The following is a 23,962-nucleotide window of genomic DNA, read 5'->3' as shown; positions in this document are numbered from 1 at the left end:
CCTTATTTGTTTTTTATTTTATGTGCCGAAGGCTCCTTTCACTATTCTGGGGAATCTATCATCATAGGGGTTTGTTTTATGGTATTTCAATTTCTGTAAATACCCCTCCTATATCCCATTCGTCGTTTGCTAATGAGCGTATTTTGTTCTCGGCATCGCTCGATCGTAATTCTTGTCATGTTATGCAGCAGGCTCTATCCCTGTATTCTCAAGCTTCGGGGCAGATGATTAATTTCACTAAGTCCTCCATTTTATTTTCTCCTAATACTCAAAATGATACTAGAGACCTATTTCAAAGGACTTTTCACCTTGAAGATAAGCCATTTATCACTAAGTACCCAGGTTTCATACAATGTCTTTCTCGAGCAAAAATATCGTTCTTTTACTTTTTTAAAGGATAGAATTTCTTCCATTATTCATTCCCGTACCATAAATGGTTTCTTTAACATTGCAAGGAGACTCTAATTAAAGCCGTCCTTCAAGCAATCCCCTCTTATGCAATGTCTTGCTTTCGCATTCCTACTAGGATTCGTTATGAAATTGAGTCTCTTATTTCTAAATTTTGGTGGGGATCTTCTCCTGAGGTTCGAAAAGTACAATCGGAAAACTGGAGAATGCGTGTCAGTCTAAGTCATTGTTGGGGGTCTCAGGTTTAGATCTTTAACTCATTTTAACCAAGCTATATTAGCTAAGCAAGCTCGGCGAATCTTTACGTGTCCCGATTCTCTTCTCATGCAGTGTTGGGTGCCCGTTATTTTCCCAATACTTCACCCCTTGATGCCGGCCCCGGTCATAGTCCGTCTTATACTTGGCGCAAGATATCCTTCTGGGAAGTAGATTTAATGAAGCAAACACTCATTTGGAAAGTTGGTGATGGTTCGAACTATTCGCACTATCGAAGTTCATCGGGCTTCCAAATTGTCGAGTTAAGTCATATTCATCTCCCCCTCCCTCCGATTCTACTCTTTCTTTTTTCCTCTCCCCATCCTGCTCGGGGATCCCATTAAGCTTCATCGCCTTTTCGATGACCGCCTTGTCGATCATATTCTCACTGCTCCCATATCCTGTCATGGCTGGTAAAGTGATGATCTTATTCGGCAGGAATCCTTCAGTCTTTTCACTGCTAAGTCTCAGTATTACGAAGCAAATACACTTGGGGGATATTCCTTCTTCTTCATCTTTCGATCGTAGCAAGCGTTTTTGGTCGAAAATTCGGTCTTCCTCGTTTCCAAAAGTTAAACATCCGGTGTGGCGTGTGTTATCTAGTACCGTTCCAATTGCTTCCCTTTTATTCCTTAGACATATTATACCTTCTCTTATTTGTCCCCTTTGTAACTTCGAAATGGGAACCTGTGGAGCATGCTTTCCCTGGAGTGTGTGAATGTTAAGAAAGCTTGGAAACATTCTCCATATTTTGACTTTTATCTTACTAATAAAAGATTAAGTATTTATGATTTTATTGCTCTAGTTGTTGATCTCTGTAGCACAAAATATGATTGTGCATATATTTTTTTTGTTTCATCTTGGTTACTTTGGAATTACGTAAATAATCTTTTTCATAATAAGAAGTTGTCGCCACCACTGGCATCTTTATGTAATCAAAGTACGTTTGTGAGTTATTTGTTTGGAGTATGAGCATGCTAATCTACTGGTTTTAAAAACCGGATAATATCAATCTCAAATGTAATGAGCGAGGTTCAATTATCGCGGCATGAAAGGATGGAAAGTTAATACGGATGCGGGTGTTACTTCTTGATTCCCGATAGGAAGCATAGTTTGGGTGTGGTGGTTACGAGATGAAAATGATGATGTTAAGGCGGGCCTTGAAATCGTGTACCTACGATTGGATTCGGTTCCACCCCCGCGCAGGTGAGATGCTGGAAGGCTAAAGCTATTTTGGGTTGCTATTTCTTAGGTACAAGCCACTCAGGCTTTCCCGTTGTTAATGTCTTGCCAAAGCTTGATTGTAAAAGCATAGTAGATAAAGTTTATAATGCTAAATGTCATAATTCCGATTGTTAATGATATTGTCCTTTGTATTAAGAACTCATTGTTGTTCTGGTCCTAAATCGTCATTGTCCATGTTCCTCGTGAAGCGCAATAAAATTGCTCATGTGTGTGCCTATGGCGGAGTTTAGGATTAGACGATGAGTGTGTATGGAATGGTTCTTTACCTTCCTTTTGTAAACTCGAATTTCAACATGTATTTGTCTTGATTAATAAAGGTTCAGGTTTTTCAAAAAAAAAAAAAAATTGGTGTTATCCTGCATTTTTCGAATTAATATGGTGGTATCAGAAGTGGGATTAAGCAAATATAAATAACTTGTAATAAGGTGTGTTATTATGTATAAATTGTTGTCTTTTTATTTAATTATTTTGAGCAAAGGTGTACTTAGCATCGTGTTTTAATATTTGATGAGTAAATACAGCTGGAAAAAGTCTTGACGCCTCAAGCGATTGAAATTGCTCACGCAACTGCCCACAATCTTGAAATTCCATTCAAAACTAATAGAAGAAATCAATAAATTAGCTAATGAAATATACAAAAACTTCTGTACACGCTCTACAGAAATCTACATCTGTACATTTAAAAATGAGGCAAAACAAACTCTATTTTCCAGCACTTCATACCATGTTTCAAAATCATATTATTTCCTATCATTTACCAAATGAATATTACCAACAAATTGCCACAAAACCACCCAATTGACCAATTGATGATTTTCCCTATCAACCAAAATATCTAATCCACTTCCTCCAGCAGTATTTAATCATCACTACCAGGACTGATGGAAGGCACACCCATCTTCTTATACTGGTTGATGCACACGCATCTTCTCATGCACATCTAGTACAAGATTCCGCAACTCCGGGAAAACTGGATACCAGCGATAGTTCACATAGCATAGCCAAGTTGCTTTATACAAACACAGTAGACTGCAAGTACCAAAAAAAAAACATATGCACATCTTAATTGGTTTAAGAGAAAATGGAAGTAACAGGAAAAACAATTATAGTAGAACATGCCAACATGCAGACAACCTGTGTGAAATAATAGATGTCTTTTGCACAACGCCTGTACTGTTTATGTCCAATCAAGCTCACTAATGTTGTGGGTGCTCCATCTGAGAGGAATCAAAAGAGATTAATTTAGTTTCTAGGCAAATTATTTAGTATTTCTTAGATGGTTAAAATATGTGTTTTATGAATCTAAACTAGTTTTATTTTATTTCATTTTTGAAGGAATGGCACAAAATTCATGGATTTCTGCAAGTGCATGGCTTTGTACAAAAGGCATCGCATTATCAAAAGAAGTAGAAACATTACTGTCATCCCAATATGACATTATCATTAGCTGACATCAACTAGCATTTCCTCTAATTTTAATACTGACGCCAAGTTTAATAATAAAAAGGGAAATATCACATGAACCAAAGAGAATAAGTTACTAAAGAGACATTACTCACCAAAGAGCATTTTCTTCACGTCACTTGCTCTGCGAGCAGCTTCTTCAAGTTGAGCCTCAAATGAGCCATGGGGTTTAGAAACCTTATTGGCACCAATTTTGATTTACTAGTATTTTGAGAACATTTCAGATCAGATTCAGCATTCTCTTCTTTGTCTCGTGCATTTCCTACTTTAAGAAAGAATGTCCACATCAGGCCATAAAACCTGTGAGAAATAAACAAAGTTATGAATTAAAAAACCATTTGTATAACCATTACTAATAAATTTGACTGATACTTTTCCAATTGAAAGCAGGCAGCAACAGCAGCGTTATATGAAAGATTAAAGTTGCCATAAATACCATGCCTGTGGTATAAATTTTATGATAGACTAAACAATAGATGTATTTTCCATTTGCAAGGAAGAAAATGTGGTCCAGGGGGATAATTTTGTCAGCTAAGGCATGAACAAATAAATCATGAAATCTATTCAATATGTGAGGTAACAAAGCATGTTCCTAAAGAATTATGTCAATAAGTTAATTAGGATCATTTAGGTGCAAAAAAATGTCTTGTAGTTCAGTTCTTACATCTTGAACCCACCGAATCCCTTCAGCAATTATATCATCTCTCCGAAGCCAATGAATCTGTCTCAAGAGCCAGTCATCAATGGCATCCTCCATTACTAATTGCAATATTTGTTTGGATATCCAAAAGACCTGTCTTCTGCAAGTTAATATATAAACAGGAGTCAAACCAAGCTTATGTTATTATTTAGGAATTCATTAAACTTAAGGTAAGAAGATATGTGTGGAGTGGACGATCACAAATGGATATTGTCATGCATACTAAAAGGAAAGCAACACATGAACAAAAGACAAGGTTTCTGTTGAGGAAATTAATCTTTAAAGATCGCATTATGAAAACCTGTTTTCTTTCACCTACTGAAATTGAAAAGGAATGACATACAAATGTCACAAATTTCCAAATGCCCCAAATAATAACTTGCAAGTGCTTTAGACATTAATCATACAAATGATAAAGACATTGTTTAATTAAACCCCATCTCGTCTACGCATTTTTAAGATAGATAGAATAAAGAGAAGAGGAAAGAAAACCTTAGCCAGCCTCTCCTTTTAAGCTGAAATATCTTATCTACTAGATTCAACAAGGGTACACTCACATTAGGTGGAGTCCACTGCAAGAAAGAGAAAAAATGCAAATATCAATGAGAATGGAAAAACAGATTTCACTAACCCTATGTTTGGATGTTGGATTTTAGTAGGGAAAGAAAAAGGCAAGGAAAATGTAAGAGAAAAAAAAAGTGAGAAAAAAAAAAATAATGAATTCTTATATTTGGTATGGAAAGAAATTTTTCAATTCAACAAAACTTTCCATATCAAACATGAAAAATTGATTTGTTTTCTTGTTCTCCATGCTTCTCTTCTTCTCTACATTTTCCTTACCTTTTTCTTTCCTCGCCAAAATTCAACTTCCAAACATAGCGTAAATAAATAACATTCTATATTCTTTATAAATGACATGCATAAATATTATTATTTGATAATACAAAAATACACTTCATTGCAAACAACCAAAGAACAGTTACTTCAAAAAATATTAGACCCATAGGATGTCACACGCAACCCGACTAGAAATTAGTTACAAAACTCCAGTAGTTCCGTAGTATAAACTCCAGTAATCCGCTAGTATCAGTAATAGTCAAGCAAATTTGTTGTAAGCAACTTAAAATTAGGGATAACTATTAAGTTTTAGCCCTTTTTGTGTTCCTTTAACATGACACCATACTGCTATATTATAAATATGGAAAGAGGGTTACAATAACAGGACAAGTATACAAATAATAAAGAGCAGTAATTTTTGTTCCAGCATGTTCTTCTGTTGTTTCAGGTTGGTTCAAACAAATTGTTCAGAAGTTAGTTGTGTTAGTACAGTGGTATATAAGGAAGTAAGAGAAGAGTTTTAGACAGAAAAAATCTGGAAGTATTATTGCGGCCTCTCAAATAGATCAGATCCTATTTTCTGCAATAAAGAGGAAGAGTCTGTCTAGTTTTTGGTTTTCCTTTCTGGCTCTCTATTTAATATCTATGTCCTTGTCGAAGCTATCCATAAAGATATTACATCTAAAAATGTATCAGGGTTTTTGTTTCAAGTATAAGCCCAGGTAAAACAGCCTAACAACACATACGTGCTGGAAATTCACCTTAAGGCAACAATGACCAAACACATGTGCACCTAAAAAGGGTGCAATAAAATATAAATAATGGCCAGATTAATATACCTCAGGTGGCATTCCAACTGGATCCACTATAAGACTAGATGTCACTGGAAGTTTTGGTTCAGAAAGTCCACCTTGATGAACAGTATCAGAATTTTCCATAAACTCGTTTTTCTTTTCTAAATCTAATTTCATTGGCTGTTTTATCACTCGAGGTGGATAACCCTTGGCATTCAATTCATTATCTGAATGCCAACCATTTCCATGTGCACTAGATTCGGCTTCCTCAAGGCTATGACTATGGCCATTGTCCCCTTCTTCATTGTCTGAAAAGCTATTTGTGGTTTCAGCTGTATCTTGTCTAGAACTATGTTTGCTCGCCTCCTCTGAACTCCATGACAAATTACGAGTGGGGATTGAAGACAGTGCTTCAAAAGGGGGTGAAGTGGGACCAACAACTTTACGCATTAGGCCATCTGAAACCCCTTTAAACTGGCGTACAATATCATCAACAGCATCATCCACATTTACTGTTCAATTAGAAGGAGAATATTAAACAATTTGAACATAGCATAAAAAGAAAATCTCTACATTCCAAAAAGCAGTAAGAAGTTGAAAATGCAAGACAAGATAATATTCAAAGAATTAGGCATATATAAAAGTATTGATTAAACATAATTGAAGGAAATAAAAAAGGAAGATTAAGACATTTCTCAAAATCAGAGTAACAATTTTCTAACTTGGGCAGTCCATGTTCATGAATATGTCAGTGTCATATGGTTGCCAGAAACATAGTAACTTCCCAGCAACATAAGCATGAATAAAAGTGAATACATCTGCAAAAAATTGGATGCTAGATCAAAAAGAAGTAAGAGAAAAAGAAGACATATGTACCTGCTAAGGTTCTCATCACTGAGGAAGATTTTCCAAACGAGTAATTCTTCAGAAAACATAAGAGAAAATAGTAAGAATAAGATAATTTCAACTTTTACAATAAAAACAATTAGATTCTCGAGGAGTCTTCACAAAACACTACATAGATTTCAATAATATCTGACAACCATCTTCGGTACATTTGAATCCTAAGACAATAATTTACAATATAAAGCGTGTTGTGCATGAAATTGAAGGCGTATTGGTACTATTAATATTTGTTTTACCACATTACTTGTTTTTTTTTCAGCATCGGGGTTTGTTACTATGGAGTTGACCATCTTTTTCTAACATAAATAAACATTTTAATAATAATCTTGCACAAGTCATTAAATACACAATTGTGGTGGTGCCAACTCTACCATGCGTGTATATGGTATGTTTGAGAAATACTATAAAAAGGAAGAGGAATCAATTAACATAGACCCAATAAAATCTTCAGGAATGAGTAACTCTTGCAATTCTCAAAATTTCATTCAGAGAACCCTTTTCCTCTATGGAAGGCCCAAAATTTAGAATTAAATCTAATGTTGAGCTTCCATTTCTTTGGTGCACATACTACTTCACCATCTGCAGGATTTTTCATTTTATGGTTTGCTCTATCCTTTGAAAGAAAAAGGAAAATTGGACTCTCCACTCTCTACTCACTCAACTAACAATTCTATCTTCTCGATGTCTTAACAAAAGAAATGATCCTCAGAAAAAGCAATTCAACTTGTAGTAAAGAACATAGTAGGCTCTAACAGAAGATCTATTGTAAAAGATAATAAATACCTTAGAAGAATCACTTAAAAAATCCCACACTTCATGTTGTTCAGCAACATTGGCAATTGACAAGAGATCCTGAGAAAACACAATCAAGATAAAGGAATAGGAAAAAGAGATGCAAGAGAAATTCCTGAAGAACTGATATCATACTTGCAGATATTTGTCAAGCTGAATGCATCTCTGATGTACGAAAGCATCCTCTGTGCTTGATGAGAATATTCTTTTTGGCGGTAAATGTAAAGTGTAATTGGGAATGTCTTTAAGTTGTCGGTGTAATCTCTCAAAATTTCTATATCTGTAGAGAAACAAATAAATAAAAGATTTGAGATATTTTCGAATGGTTGAGACTTAAGATATCAAATTTCAAACATCATATTATGATATACTATTGTTTCTAAAACTTAAATTAAACCTTTAGTCAGACAAAAGAAAAGGTGTATCCTTTTCTCTTTTTAACTATCCTTGCTTTTCTAGGCATAAAATACAAGCAATAAACCAGAAAAATAGGGTGTAACTACCTTCTTTTCACAAACCAAGTTCTGCTTTCTGCATCTGTCACTGCAATTGAATAAACTGCAAAGGACTTTGAACTAATTTTTTCAAAATATGCTCCCATTACCTGTAGAGGTATTCATAGACGAAGGTAAATTTAGTTTAAAAGATATACTAACTCATTCGCAATACAACTGAAGAAGATACTAATAAGCTGAGCCATTGCTCCTTAAAATAGATAAAAACTATCTGCTTATTGGAACATCAGTATATATCCCCCATTAGTTTAATCAGGAAAATATACTCACCCGGCACCTAAGCTTGGGATTGTGTTGTCCCACACTAACCACTATATCTGAAACGCTCTTACCGCTAAACTGTTCCCTACGTCTGCCAAAATCAGGGCTATAAAACTCAGAAATAATCAGCCCTCCACCTTCTGTAAAGGCCTTTTTTGAATCAGGTTCAATTTTCAAAGCCGAAGTGCTATTAGATCTCTTAAGACGACTTTTATTTCCATTTGCAGACACATTAAAATTACTCTCTGATTCATGTACAGGATGCGTTCTCTCAATAAAAGATTCCTCGTTAATGTCTTGAGAGCATTGTTTCTCATTATTATTTCCATCTCTTAATTGTGAATTGGAACTTGTTCCATATGTTAGCCTCAGAATCGCTTCCTCTTTGGTTACTGTGGAAACTACTGGTTTGTCAGCCAAAATTGGCTTTCCTAAATTTTTGGTGGGAACAGAACTATTTAATCCAAAGCCCTTTGTTGAAGGATTGTGAACTCCTCTTTTGAAATTCTTGTTCTCCTTCTTTGTAGTTCCTTCCTTTTGTCCACATGTTTTCGAGATTTTCAGGAGCAAGAACTTCAGTTCTTCTCTGCGTTGCTGCCTCCAGCATTCGTGCCCAATCAGCTGGGCGTGGCTGCAAAGGCTCTTCCTGGGATCTATAATTACCTGAGGATGCTTCTGTCTGATCATATATTTTAACCAAAGCTGTATTATTCCCCTGATTAACAGACGGATTCTTCCTAGATGCAGAATCATGATCATGTGGGACCCCGGCAGTTGACTGATCACCACCCATGTACTTATTGTTATCATCTTTCATAGCAAGCAAAACAAATTCAATCAACTCATTGATGTACCTGAAACAGAAAAATAATAATAAACCAATTACTTACAAGATGCAACTATAAAGTAAGAAAATGCATAAAATCATGCAAAAGTTTGCTATTAAAACAAAATAACATTTCCAAAAAAAAATGTTGCATCAATGAGTTGCAGTAGTTAATATACGTGAGGATAACAAGTGATGTGATATATACAATAATATTTAAACATTCCAAGACCAGTTTCACCTTGCTTATAGACTATTATCCAGCAGCATTTTTTGTTTTGGTTTTTTTTCCAATTAAAAAATAAATAAAACAGTACAATGACATTTTATAAAACATAAGATATAGAGAAATTCCTCCAGCAGAACTGAGTACTATTATAAACAAAGTTAAGAAGCAAGAAGAAACAATGAGACATAATTCTGAATGAATCATTTAAAGAACATACCCAGGGCTCGCAAAATTCATAACCGGCTGCATTACCAAGCAGGTTAAAAGTTCTCGTGCAATTGATCGAATTACAGGAGTTTGAGCTTCACGTGGTCTTAGCACCACAGTCAACAGTCCAGCCATTAATCGCTGAAGAACCTATAAAGAAGCATGGAACATTGCCTTACATACAAGTGATAAAAATATTAGAAAGAAAGTGATGAAATAAATCTATTTCCGCCAGTATGCACCACTCACACCTTGTACTCACTCTCGGGTGATACCAGTGCAGGATGAAGCTCTTTAGAAGCCATTAGATGGTGTTTTAACCTTTCATCCCTCTCTTCTGAAGACAATGTTCCCATTACATCAACTCCTATGGCGGCTTGGTTTCTTCTAAACAGGTCTAAGTGGTCTCCCACTAGATCAACTATATCCCTGAGACAGCAGAGTGACGCGAATTTATTAGTTACTTAAAAATACAAAAGCTTCTTAATTACTAGCAAATTCTTTAGTTGTCAGCAGGATTTTAGGTACCGTGTTAACAAGTCAACAAGATTGATCTCCTTAACCCTTCCTGATACTTCACCAAGGACGTCCAATATTATAGAGCGTATTTGCTCAGGAAACTCTTTGTCCGGTGTTATCTCCGCATACCATAAATCTACGACAAAGTCCTTCAAAATCTTGTCAATAAAATCAGTAATTGCAGCCTCTACAACAGGAGAGTCAATTTTCCTTTTCCATTTTGAAGGGGTGGGTGCAGTAGAAAGGCGTGAATCATTTACAGACAACTGTTTCTTCTCCAAATGAGATAGATACGTTTGGGGACAAACTGGTTTAACTTTCCGGCGGAACTCCACCTCATTAAAAAGAATCCTTAATGCGCAAACCAAAAGAATTGACATTGGCAAATTTATCCACATTGACTTACTTGTATCTGCAATGACAATATAATATATTGATATTATTCATGTGGACTTCACACTAGAAATTTAGCTAATATAAGAGTAAGAATGAAAAACTTCATGATTGTACAGCTAAGCTATTATAAATTCTAAATATATGACATTTTTATAATACAATATTGATTACGAAATTTCAATAAATCTCTGGCCAACATATCTACTTGATGGAAGAAACTTAGAATTTGTACAATTATCACCAACTTACCGTTAAGACCTGAATTAAACAAGGAAGAAAAAGCTTTCAACCACTCAAATCAATTTATATCAGGTCATAGTTCTCAAACATAAAAGATAAACTCTACTGACTACAACTAACAAAGAAACAACTCTTCTCATTGCCCCCATCAAGTTCCAAAAATAATTTAGAAGGAAAAAAAATAGTTATTGAAATCAACTACACAAAGAATCATATTAAAAGAGAGAGCAGTGCATAATTTGAAGAAGTTTCCAGAGAGACGGATGCTTACGAGACAGAAAATACGAAACGGCGAAAATACAGAGACCCCACCAAATCGTTCGAAGCTTGGCCTCGTCGATCAGATCCTGTATAGTCTCCATGGCCTTCATTTTCACCAATGAATAACCCTAGAATTCTTCCGAATTCTCACCAATGATGATGAATTCCCCACCAATCAACTTATCTAATAACTGAATTTCGGGTCAATTCGGGTTCAGGATCATCGAAAACGTTAACCGAATAAGGTTCTTAGGGCTCAATTTGTTCCGCCACCGATTGTCGAGGTCGCAAGCAATTGGGTTCCAATAAAAGCTCTTCTACTTCTTCAGTTTCTGTTCTTCTCTTTTCTTTCTTTTTGTGAGCCTGTAAATCGCTTTTTTTTTAGCTGCTTACAATTTTTAATTTTTTATATGAATAATATCACATTTTTCTTTCATAAATTCTGTCAAAGGAGATAGTACGTGGGAAAGAAAAACGTATACAGCTCCTCCGCTACCAATTCAAAACTCTCTCACCCCTTTTTGTGCCACCTCATCATCGTAGGTTCGATTTTGGATGTATGCCATTTACATTTTTTTTGTACATTTTTATTTTTATTTTTTTTTTAAATGTTTTGTTTTCTCTATTTTTTTTTTTTTTTTAAAGTAAGCATTTACATATTACAATGGATAATTTGAGATGAGAACATACTACCCTCTCAAGTGGTTCTCCATTTTCTGTTTGAATTTATACATTTTTGCATTTCAATAATTTTTTTTTTTAGGAATTTCAATAATTTTTTAAGAAAAGAACTTTAATAAAATAACATTTGTTATAACTGAATTACGAATTACTTCAGTTTTTAAGAAAAAAAAATTACGAATTACTTGAGATACTATGTTCTGTTAAATACTAGGTTGTAGTTCAAATTGGAGTAATTGGCATGAATATACTAGGGATTATTTTACAAATCCACGTAAATAAAAAAATAATTACAAAAATACAGTATTACGAAATTTTAAATATTTTTACGATTTTTTTAATTTTATTTACCAAAATACAGTTTTTTTATGTTGTACTCTTGTTAATTTGTTATTGATTTTTTGTTATTTGTATGTTATTTTTGTTGATGTTTTGATGTTATTTAGATATTATTTTTATATTACTTTTATGTAGTTTTGTTGTTTTCTTATTATTTTCGTGTTGTTTCTATAAAAAATTGTAAAAATGTAAGAAAAAAAATTAAACGTAAAAATATAAATTTTTTTACAAAAAATATTGTCTTATGTAATTATCTCAATATACTAGCAGGTAGCACACACTAAAAATGAGTATACCAATACACTTTTATCCATATAGTCATTTAGGAAAAATTTTTGTTTTAATTTACCGTACTATTTAAACTCGTTTTAATTTCTTAAAATAACGTACACGTTAAAAAAAAATAGGCTAAAATATTTTCTTAGATATCGAAATAATTAGGAGTTCATCTAGAGGCGTAACCATAGTTAAATAGTTAGGGTGACCAATATTGACGTGGCGTATACAACAAAATTAAATTTTGATGACTAAAATACCTTTTAATGGTGTGTGTCAATTGTAGAAAATATTATCTTTTAAAATTTTATAAATATTTTATAGAATATTTTAAAAAAATAATAAATCAAATAATTAAATTAAAAATAAACTATGAGTGGTACTTTAAAATGTGACAGATTCAATTTAATATTATCAAAATTAATATTAATTTATAATTTATTTCAAGTCGGTGCTCGCGCATGGGATGAGGATGTTGTGAGGGACCTATTTGTTGGCCGTGATCAGGACCTTATTTTGTCCATTCAACTTAGTGATACGGCCGCTAATGATGGTTGGAGTTGGCGAATTGAGACTTGTGGGAACTACTCGGTTAAAAGTGCATATAAATTCTTCCAAGAATCTAAGGGTGCTTGGTGTCGAGATGCCAATACTGATTTTTTGAAGCGACTTTGGTCATTAAAAATTCCTCCTAAGATCAGTAATTTTTTATGGCGAGCTGCTTCGGGCGTGCTTCCAACTTGTTTTCAACTCCAAAAGCGTCATGTTCCTGTCAATGCCGATCGCCCTCAGTGCAACTCGGTACCGAAACTATTCAACATGCATTGGTGGAATACTCGTTTGCAAAGGCCGCTTGGCATCGCAAAGATAGTGAACGTCGGGGTTAGGCCGCAACGTTATTAATGGTTGTTAGGAATTTTCACCAGGGGGCACGAAATTGAATTGGAGGAAGCGGCGATGGTGAGTTGGGCTATTTGGCGTGAGCGGAATGACTTTGTTTGGCAAAAGAAGAGTTGGCTTGCTTCAAATATTGTAACATTAGCTAAAAACATGCTTGATCAATACAGATTCGCTCAGGAAAGGAAGGGCCTTTCGTTGTCTCCTTTGAATGATGGAGGGAGGAACTGTGAGCGTTGGAATGCACCTGTGTTAAACAAGATTAAAGTTAATGTTGATGGGGCTTTATTTGAAAAAGAGGGGCAGTTTGGAGTGGGCTGTGTAGCTCGAGATCATCATGGAACTATAGTAGAAGCTTTCAAGAAGGGAAAGATTGGGTATGTTCAACCCGAAACTGCTGAGATCATAGGTATCAAAGAAGCTTTGAATTGGATTGCGACTCATCCCTGGGACAATGTAGTGTTTGAAACAGATAGTTTGGTGTGTGTCCAAGCAGTCCAAAGTAAAGTCTTTATGTCCTCACAGTTTGGTCTTATTGTTCAAGATGTTAGGAATTTACTTTTGTCTTTATCTTTTGTTGAGTTATGTTTTGTTAAACGATCTGCAAACAAGTTGGTTCATTGCTTGGCAAGAGACTCTTGTTTCTCTACAGGTTGTGCGCTTCAGTTGGAGGATTGTTCCTCTGAAGTGCGTTCTATTGTTTTGAACGAGTTTATTAATTAATAAATCTCCTGATTAATTCAAAAAAAAAATATATTAATTTATAATTTCTTTAAGACTAATTAGGATTTTTGCCCCCTGAACTTTGACATGTACCAAATAAGCCTCCTGAACTTTTAAGGTCGTTAAAAATGTCCCATAAACTATTGAGATTGTTGGATTTAAGGACTTTTTTTCTAATTTTAGTAAAAAAGTTTAACATTGATGAAAGTTCAGGGGGCATAATTTAGTACATGTCAAAGTTCGAGGGACATGATTTAGTAGATATCAAAGTCTGGGAAGCATGATTGAGTACATAAACAATCACTGAAATAGTAAAATTGAATAAAATTAGACAAAAGTCCTTAAATCCAACAATCTCAATAGTTCAAGGGTTATTTTTAATGACCTTAAAAGTTCAGGGAGCATAACTTGGTATATGTCAAAGTTCAGGGGATAAAAATCCTATTTAATCTTTCTTTAAAGAAGAAAAAAACTCATATTAATTTTAAAAATAGTATAATTGGTTATTATACTACCATTAATTAAACAATCTAAAATGTATTTTTAATTTAAATTAAAACAAGTCAAACTAATTATTATTTTATTATTGTTGTAGTACTTACATTAATACATATATATATATATAATAAAATTATATTTGAATGAGTAAATGCTAATTTTTTTAGTTTTTCATCCATCAAAAATTGTGTATCAATATCTTTGCAGAGTAAGAGGTTATTTAGCTTTACAGTTTAAAAATTATTTTATGTTTTTTAAAACTGAAAAACAGTTTTTAAAAACTATTAGGAGTCGTTTGGCAAAAATTTTTAAAAACTGTTTATTAAAAATTGAGTTTTAAAAAATTTCAAAACAGAAAACATCAAAATGTTGTTTTCAATTTTCAAAAATAATTTTTTTGTCTAACATATTATATTTTATATTTTGCTCACATACTCGGATCCTAGACCCGAACCTAGACCCGGATGGGTTAATGTCATGGTATGGTGCTAAAATATTGATTTTTTTCGTAAGAAAAAAATCTAAAAAATAGTTTTTAAAAATTTGTGTCAAACACTATTAAATTTTTAAAATGACAAAAAACTATTTTCCTATTCTTACTTTTAAAAATACAATTTTAAAAAGTGAAAATTGAAAACACAGTCAAACAAGCTCTAAGGCTCGTGCCTCTAATTTATTGGTGCACTGCTTTTGCCGAGGTGGATTGTGAGATATTGTTATACTATTTTATACTACTAAATCACATTCACAGGTCATAGTTTTTTACCCCGCTTAATCTGAAAATCTTCAGTGATTTATTGTTAAAAATGATAGAAGGAAGAGGAATATATATTGATACATTAATACTTTAGGAGTGTTCACCAAAAAAAAAAATACTTTAGGAGTGGTGCAAAAAAGGAAGTAATTATTAATTAGTTGGGAAATAACATGCGTGGAATCATAGCCACACACCCACATGGCTCTTGATGGATTGGTGAACCAACAGTGGTAAGTGCTAACCCAACCTGGGCCACCTGGCCATGTCGCTTTTAGTTGAAAAATATATGAATATGAATCATATGGTATAGTTATTATAGAGAAAAGTTTTCAAAATAATTCCATCTCAATAAAACCCTCTAAACTCTAAACTATATCTTTTCTAGCATTTAATCTCTATTTTTTTTAAAGCAAAATCTCTTAAATGCGTGTTTGATTAATAGTTTAGGTGCTGTTTGGTAACACTTTTTTTTTTATCATTTTTCTGTTTTTAAAATTAAAAAAGTGAAAATATTTTTCAAAAACATGTTCTATAAAACTGTTTTTACTTTTCAATTTTTTAATTAAGAATCAAAATTTTAAAAACAAAAAGAAAATCACTTTCAATATTTTTTTAAACAATTTTTTTTTCTTAATCAATATCTTAGACTTCAATCAGACTTGGAGTCTTGGACCCAAATCCCCCACGGCCCTAGCGCTGAACCCGACCTTTGACTTGAATCTAAATCCGACCCCGGACCTAGACCCGACGTAAATAAAATCAAAAAATAAAAATGAAAATGAATTTTACAAAACACACTTTTGTTTTCTGTTTTTAAAATTGAAAAACAAAAGGTTGCGAACGTATTTTTATTTTTCAAAAAGCAAAATTTTTAAAAACAAAAATTTTACTTTCATTTTGTGAATTTGTGGTATAAATACTTATTTTGTTCATTTTGTTGCTAATAAGTGCCAAATTTTTAAGAATTGCGGCATTAATACTCAAAATCTCACTTTTTAGACTCTACCGTCAATACCCACTTAACAGGGTTGATATAAGACACGTGTAATGTCCTCATAATTCCTCTTTTCTTTCTTCACCTAATTAATGAAGAAAATACATAAAACTAATTAAAATAAAAATAAACAAATCAATACTCGTTTAAAACATATATGATAAGGAAGAAGAAGAAGATGAAGAAGAAAGTGAGCAGTGGTGTACCTCAACCATTTGATTCTCATGTGGTGGTGTGATGGTGGAGGAGTGTGTGAGTGGGTGGCTAGGTCAAGATAGATTTATTACTTTATGTTTTTTTTTTATCATATATGTTTTAAACGATTATTGTTTATTTTTATTGAATTAGTTTTATGTATTTTCTTAATTAATTAGGTGAAGAAAAAAAAAAGAGGAATTATGAGGACAGTATATGTGTCCTTATAGTAACTCTGTTAAGTGGGTACTAATGGCACAGTTTAAAAAGTGAGATTTTGAGTATTAATACTGCAATTTTTAAAAATTGAGTACTTATTAGCAACAAAATGAATAAAATAGGTATTTATGCCGCAAATTTCCTTTAAAAAATTAGAAAACAAAAGTGTTACCAAATGGCACATTAGCTTTTCAATCAAATTTTTGAGTAAATGGCATGATCCGATATTTGTGTAATCAACTTTTCCATGACATATTTATTAAAAGAACATTTTTAGTGTGCATTACAAGATGGTATTTAACACTTTCTATGAATAGTGTTTTACGATTAGTTAGCAATATTTTTTTAAAATTATTTTTCTAATTTATATGTGTTGGAAATTATTTTACCAGGATCTTAGATCTACTCACAAGTATGTTGTTTAAACACCCTAATTATGAACTTTCTAAAACGATAAATTAAACACATATAAAGTTAAGAAAACCTTACATCGATGCAAATGGAATTAATGTCTCCTTCCACTCGATCTCTAACCCTCGTATCCTTTATGTAGCAGAGTATAATCAAGATCTCGAGCCCGAATGTCCTTCTTCTTCAAGTTTGATCCTTCGCCTTCCAATCTATGATTAAGTTATCGCTTGCCGTGTGTGGGCACTTACTCTTTCACTAGTGGTTCGAAATTGATGAAGGAGAAAAGAGAATAGGGATTTCGGCCAGGTAGAAAGTGGGGAAGGCCTCAGCTTTTCCGAAGAGAGAAATTTCTCGTCGAAAACTAATGAAAGCATGTGTTCGATCGAGCCATCACTTTCTATTTATAGGCAACTACTAGGTTTAGGTTAGGAATTATTTGACATTAAAATAATGAAAATATTAATTTGAAAAATCCACAATAAGCTGGCCGCCGTGGTGTTATAGTGGGCCCCACTCGATTTTGCGCTTTATCAAATTTTATCTCTATTTTCTCAAAAACGCCAATTTTTCAATTCTAACCTTTTAAATGCCAAAACTAATTATTTAATAACTAAAATAGATTATTAAATAATATTGTCATTTAATTTAATTAATAATTAGACATATAAAGTCCATTAATAAATAAATAAACCTAGAAACTCTTTTCTTTAAAATTTTACCCCTGCTTAGTGAAAATTCATAAAATTAGACATAGTCTAACTTTAGAATTATAATTGATCAATCACGAATCAATTAATGAGTCTTACAAGCAGAATGTTCTCAACTAGAATGGGGACCATGGATCTATATGCCGAGCTTCCAATAAGTGAACCAAATTTACCAAGTAAATTCCTACTTATTAATTCTTCGTTGAATCCACTCTTTAGAACTTAGAATTGCACTCTCAGACTTATATAGAGCATATTGTATGTTCCACGATATTAATACGCTATCTCATTTAACCATGGTTATAATCCTATTGTGATTTAAAGATCCTCGATATAGATGATCTACATCGAGATGGGATTTCTTTACCGTTCTCACCCTCAATGTATTTTGCCCCTTAAAACACTTAGCTACCCGTAAATGGTGTTTAAGTGATCTAATAATTAGTCGCTAAACAAGAGCTCATCCATTTACTTCTATTTGCTAAGCTCGAAGGAAATCATCACTTGACTTCTATACACCAGTAGAAGCTATGGATTCCATATTTATGTTCAGCACTCCCACTCAATCATACTATCATGTTCCCAAAATATACGTATCACCCTGACCTAAAAGTAGGCTTAACTAATAAATCAAAGAGCATGAATAGCACTCCTGAGTTGAGCCTAAGCATATCGTGATCTCGATTCTTTTTAATCTTAAGATCAACTACCGATATTGACTTGGAAAGATATGTATAACGTAAGTTTGTAGTATCTTAACTTAGTTGCAATATCGGTCCAGTCCAATGTATACTCCATACATTCGAAACTAGTATACTTTACTAATGTCCTGGAAAGAACATAACACTTACTCCAAGTGTAAGTATACATCATCGCTGATTATCACATTAGTGTAAACCCAAATTGATGAAACAGGGACCAAATCTTTTGATTCATATGATCACAATCACATTCCACCGTGTCGATTTATACCGTAATTGTGAATAAACATATGATCTTGATTTAACTCGATTTTGTGTGTAAACATAATAAACATATTAAACCATTAGCATGTAAAATTCATGCAAACATCAATCACTTCAAATTTCTTATATTGATAACTAATCGGATTGTAAAGAGTTTTATTTAGTGGCATAAAACCTAACAAACTCCCACTTGCACTAATATAAAACAAACTCGTGCAAATAGGTCAATCTGATGTCTTGATCTTCAGATCAAGTGTAGTATATTTGAATCCACCCAAACTTCTGGAGACTAGTTCATAAATTCACTTATGAAACATCCTTTACTATATGCTTTACTCATCAAGGGATACTGAAATCTTTTACTGTTTTAAAAGTAAATCTGAATAAACAGAAGACATATCTCTCATATTTTAAAATATGTAATTGAGATAATACAAATGCGTACTTTTCTTCAGTAATATTACTTTCTTGGATTTTTGAATACACAAAGTTATAGTTCTTCTTTGGTAGAGCTTGAATTATTATACAATAATTCCTCCACCCCCAAAGTAAGCACCATCTCATAGAAATCGAAATGAGTTGGTGAGATACTAGGACAACTGATACACAGTTCCTTAATATCTAACATATAGATCACTTTCATAAATCTTTCTTGAATATCTTCTAATGTTCCCTATTTGATTACATCTCAGATAGCTCCCACTCAATAGTAGATGTCTGGTTAAATAATACTTTTAACCTCTGATTGTTTAGAGAGTTATCTAGTTGTGACTTTTGTATTAGTCTTAAAACTTTAAGTTAAGACTAAGTCATCAACATAGCAGACTAGTATTTGAAGTGAAAAATACATGCCAGAGATAAAGTAATCAAAATTAAGATACCATAAAATTTTATGAGGATTAAGAATTCTAGGTTCAAGTCATTCGAATGGACTGAACTAGAGTTCTTTATCTTATTCTCATAATTATGATAAGCTATTCCTATCCATGTGAATGGTTAGATTCACTTTTCAGTAGTGTTCTTAAGTACCTATCACAATTATCAACCTAATGAAGATGGGTATAGAATTTTAAAATTCTCCCACTCAATTAAGGTAGTGTGAAACTTTAACAAAGAACTTTCAAAAGTATCAAACTTTTACTTACAACAGTAAAACGAAATGGAACATACAATCAAGATCAAGAATTTATATTGACAACAGCTAACTCATCATATTACTTCCATGTTTAAATAAGATATGTGTTACATAGGGAATTGTGGAATATACTCCACCCCTAAGAATATACATATAGGGTAATATGGATAACCTCCACCCCTAAGTATATAGAGATTATGATCCACCCCTAAAGGTTGTAAAGATCATTATTCTCTTAGTGTGATAGAGTTTATGTGGAGTTGAATACTATCCGGAGTTCATTAGATATAAAAGATCGTTGAACTGCATGGTTTTCTTAACTTTTCTCCACCCCTATCAGATCAAAAGATCCTTTTATTAAACAAATTCTTATTTATTGTATTAGAATTAACAATTATTAATAAACATAGAAATAATTTCTAGTGTTTATTTAATATAACTCGATGAACAGTTGTAAATATTATAGAATTTGCTTCAATAATAAAAACACTTACACATACAAACATACAAATATAATGTGGTAATAATTGATGAAGATAAAATAAATGAAGCTCAATCTCATAAATTGCAATGGTGATTTCGAAAATAAAGAAACTTTATTAATAATAAAAAAAATGTATTGCAACAATATGAGAAAAACAGGGATAAATATCCCTAACTAAAATTTGAAATCCAAATTGTCTTTAAACTAAAACAATTAATTCAAAAATATATTGAAGAGCTTCATCTTCATCTGGACGATTTCACCCTTTGGTCCAGCTTTCTGATCCAACTCAATTGAGTTCAAGTAGCTTGGCCTATAAGAAGAAGAAAACAAATAAACAAAGTTAGTCCAGAATCATAAATCCAATTGGATAACAATTCACTAAAACTCTTAAAGTTTATAATTAGAAATACCTTGTTTCTTTGCAAGAAGTTTAGGACATTGGGGTTTCCAATGACCTTTCTCATTGCAGTAGAAACACTTTCCTTTAAGTGTAGCATCACCAGAAGGAGCAGCCTTTTTATTCTTCATGGCTTTTGTTCACTTCTTGGTGTTGTTCCACTTCTTCTTCAATTTGGGCTTTGAAGCAGAGGTAACATTTGCTTCGGGTTTGATCGTCCCATGACCCTTCCCAGGATTATGAGGTTTACTCCCTTTCTTCTTGGGTCCTCCAATCAAATTTTCATAAGTTTGAAGGTCATTGACTAATTAAGAAAGTCAATTTCCTTCTTATTCATGACATAATTTGAAGTGTATGGTAGAAATGCTGGAGTCAGGCTATTCAAGATAAGGCTTACTTGAGTAGCACTGTCCATTTCAGCACCATGATCCTGGGCTTCTTGGAAATAACTTGACATTAGGAGAACATGGTCACGCACGTTTTGATGAGGTTCCATCCGTGCATTAATGTACTTCTTAGTCGCGTCAAAGCGTGACTGAAGTGATGCCTTACCGAATAGCTCATTTAACTTCGTCATTACTTCAAAGCCTTTCTCGCTTTTAGAAAACCGAGTTTCGAGGGTGTCAACCATCCTAGAAAGCATAAAGTATAGAGCTTTGTCATTTGCTTTCTGCCAACGCTCATACTTTTCTTTCACAGCTTTGGAAGCATTGTCCTCAGGCACTTCAGGTGACGGCTCAGTTAAAACAAACAAGGCACTTTCTCCTATGAGAGCAATATTAATGTTCTCATTCCACTTATTAAAGTTAGATCCATTCAGCTTGTTTTCAGTCAACAGTGATAACATGGGATTCATTTTGATAATACAGGATACTACAAAATAATAGAAATCAACAAATAGAAATAAATAATGGTTTAACACAAAATCAATTCAGAAATTATAAGCACATAGCAAGTAGGAATGATATGAGAAAATACTTAAAAAATTCAATCCTAAATAATTTCCAAGGTTTTTCAACAAACTGATATCATTGTCCCGTTTAGGCGAGAGTCAAAGCTACCATCCATTGAATAGAGTTGTCAGCTCATCTAAAATGTTAAACATTCTAGCAACCTTTTATTCGATCAAGATTGGAATCCAGCGTTGTCCCGTTAAGGCGGGAGTCAAGGCTATTCTATCTTATGAGCTACTACCATTGTTTCGCAATTTGCAAGTCAAATATGGTCGACACCATTAGGGTGATCCATACCATATAAAACACTTACAAACTACTTATCTTTCGAGATTAAACGGTGCAAAATTGCTAATGAACGTTCCTCCATTAGGGAGGATTACTCACTAAAACAAACGCGATGTAAAACCCACAATGGAGATCGAATATCTTAATAATAATAAAGCTCATTCTTTAAAATGTATTTTCTTTATTATTCTAATAAATAAATTCTCATTAAATTCGAAATTAAGAATTAAAATTCAAAAATAAGAATTTAATATAATATTTATAAAATTATACTTAGATGGTGATTGAAATAAAATTAATTATTTTCCTCTTAGTAATAATCTTAAATATAAATATTAAGGAAATTAATTTAAGTTGAATTAAATTAAATAATTAGCAACTTAAAAATTTCCTTTGAGAATATATTTATTGAGCTCGAAAATTTAAAGTATAAAAACTATACAATTTTCGAAAAAAATAATAAAAATATAAAAGAAATACTTCAAGCAAAAATATCACCTATCTAGATTTTCTTTTGACTAATTAATTCAATTTCTAATATTATATATATATTTTAAATTCATTTATTTTAAATTAATCAATAGATGAAAAAATCATTGATTGAAGTTGGCCCAAGAATTAATTAAAATAAATAATTAATTTACAACTCAATCTATTTTTCAAGATAAATTTGAAAAATATTGCATAATTAAAATGCAATTTTCGAAATTGATTAATAAAATAAAGAAATATATATTTTGAAAATTATTTAAATTTAAGTTGAAAAATTAAATTTCAACCTAAAAATAATTTTCTATTTAATTAAGTGTCATGAAAAATAAATAAATATTTAAGTATCATGATGAAAATCAACTTAGATATTTTTCAAGTTAATTAAATGTATTAAATTCAAGAAATAATAATTAAGTGTAGAGAAGGCTTAATTATTAATTTCTAGTTTAATACTAGGAAAAATATACTTAATAAAATTGTACCAAAATTAATTATTTAAATAATTAATTTCACAAAGTATGATATTTTCCTATTTAAATATTAGAAATAATAAGTAGTCTAGAAATTACTATCTAGAAAATATCTTATTTGACTAAGTATCTTTTCAACAAAATTTGAAAAATATCTAATTTAAGTTATATAGAAAAAATCTAAAACTTAAATAATTTCAAATTTAGATTTAATTAAATATATAAAAAAAATTAAGTTATAACCACTTAATTTGAAGATATCTTTTTAAGTTAATATTCGAAAAGATATAAACCTAAAAAATATCTTAAATATTCCATTTTAAGTTAATATTCGAAAAGATATTAACTTAAAAAATATCTTTAAGAATCTTTAATAACTAATGCCTAGGATTCCTCAACTTGATTTAAAATTTAAATCAAATATTCAAATTTAAGTTAGATAAGAAAAAATCAGTTGATATAACTAATTTATAACTTAAATAGGAATATTTAATTAAATAAGCTCCAGAAATAATCTAGTTAGTTAGAATTTATATTTAATTAAATACAAGAAAAATACAAATAGTTTGTCTAGAAATAATATCTAAACTAAAAGTATTTTTCTTAAAATTAACTTTAAAATATTAAAATGAAAATAAATTTCATATATTTTAAAAGTTAATTATATTGCTAATTCAATTTTATTAGGTCAAACTAATATAATTAACCTAGTACAATTATTTAAATCAGGCAAATGGGCCTTCACAATCGGGGTAGTTCATGTGAGGGGTGCCGGGTTCGCATGTCGTACCCACTTCTATGGCTCCCAACTCTCACACAAGGCCCAAAAGAGAGGAATTTAACCTTAAAATGAATAAACTGTTATTAATTGAATAGGTCCAAGATCTAAATGGACCTAAATAAAATCTATCATGGTGTGACATTTTATTTAGCAACAACCTATATGCATCTATATAATAAAATAAACACATAGGCTCACACAGGTACACACTTGGATGGATCCTATCATATTGCTAGGTCATACACAGATGAAAGAAGATTGTAAAATTTACCTGTTACAAATTATTAACTTGACCAAGGGAGCCATCAGATCATTAGATTGCAAAAAGTAACCATGGCTATTTGCAATCAAGTAATAATAGGTTTTGAAAACTTACACACAAGCTAAAACCACATACTCCTGCAACAAGGTTAGCTGGATAGTTGGAAGTAGGATTTATTTA

General features: G+C 32.1%; 1 protein-coding gene and 1 pseudogene across 1 annotated transcript; one reads left to right on the top strand and one right to left on the bottom strand.

The window, feature by feature from the left end:
- Positions 1-2,689: 2,689 nt before the first annotated feature.
- On the bottom strand, positions 2,690-11,379 carry LOC133033184 (uncharacterized; annotated as a pseudogene).
- A 1,729-nt stretch (positions 11,380-13,108) lies between these two features.
- LOC133033147 (uncharacterized) lies at positions 13,109-13,771 on the top strand. Its single transcript, XM_061107759.1, has one exon. The coding sequence runs from the start codon at positions 13,109-13,111 to the stop codon at positions 13,769-13,771; it is 663 nt and encodes a 220-aa protein (XP_060963742.1).
- The last annotated feature ends 10,191 nt before the right edge of the window (positions 13,772-23,962 follow it).

The sequence above is a fragment of the Cannabis sativa genome, unplaced genomic scaffold (assembly GCF_029168945.1).
Source record: "Cannabis sativa cultivar Pink pepper isolate KNU-18-1 unplaced genomic scaffold, ASM2916894v1 Contig3, whole genome shotgun sequence".
Classification (NCBI taxonomy): Eukaryota; Viridiplantae; Streptophyta; class Magnoliopsida; order Rosales; family Cannabaceae; genus Cannabis; species Cannabis sativa.
This window is presented reverse-complemented; position numbering and strand designations above follow the sequence as displayed.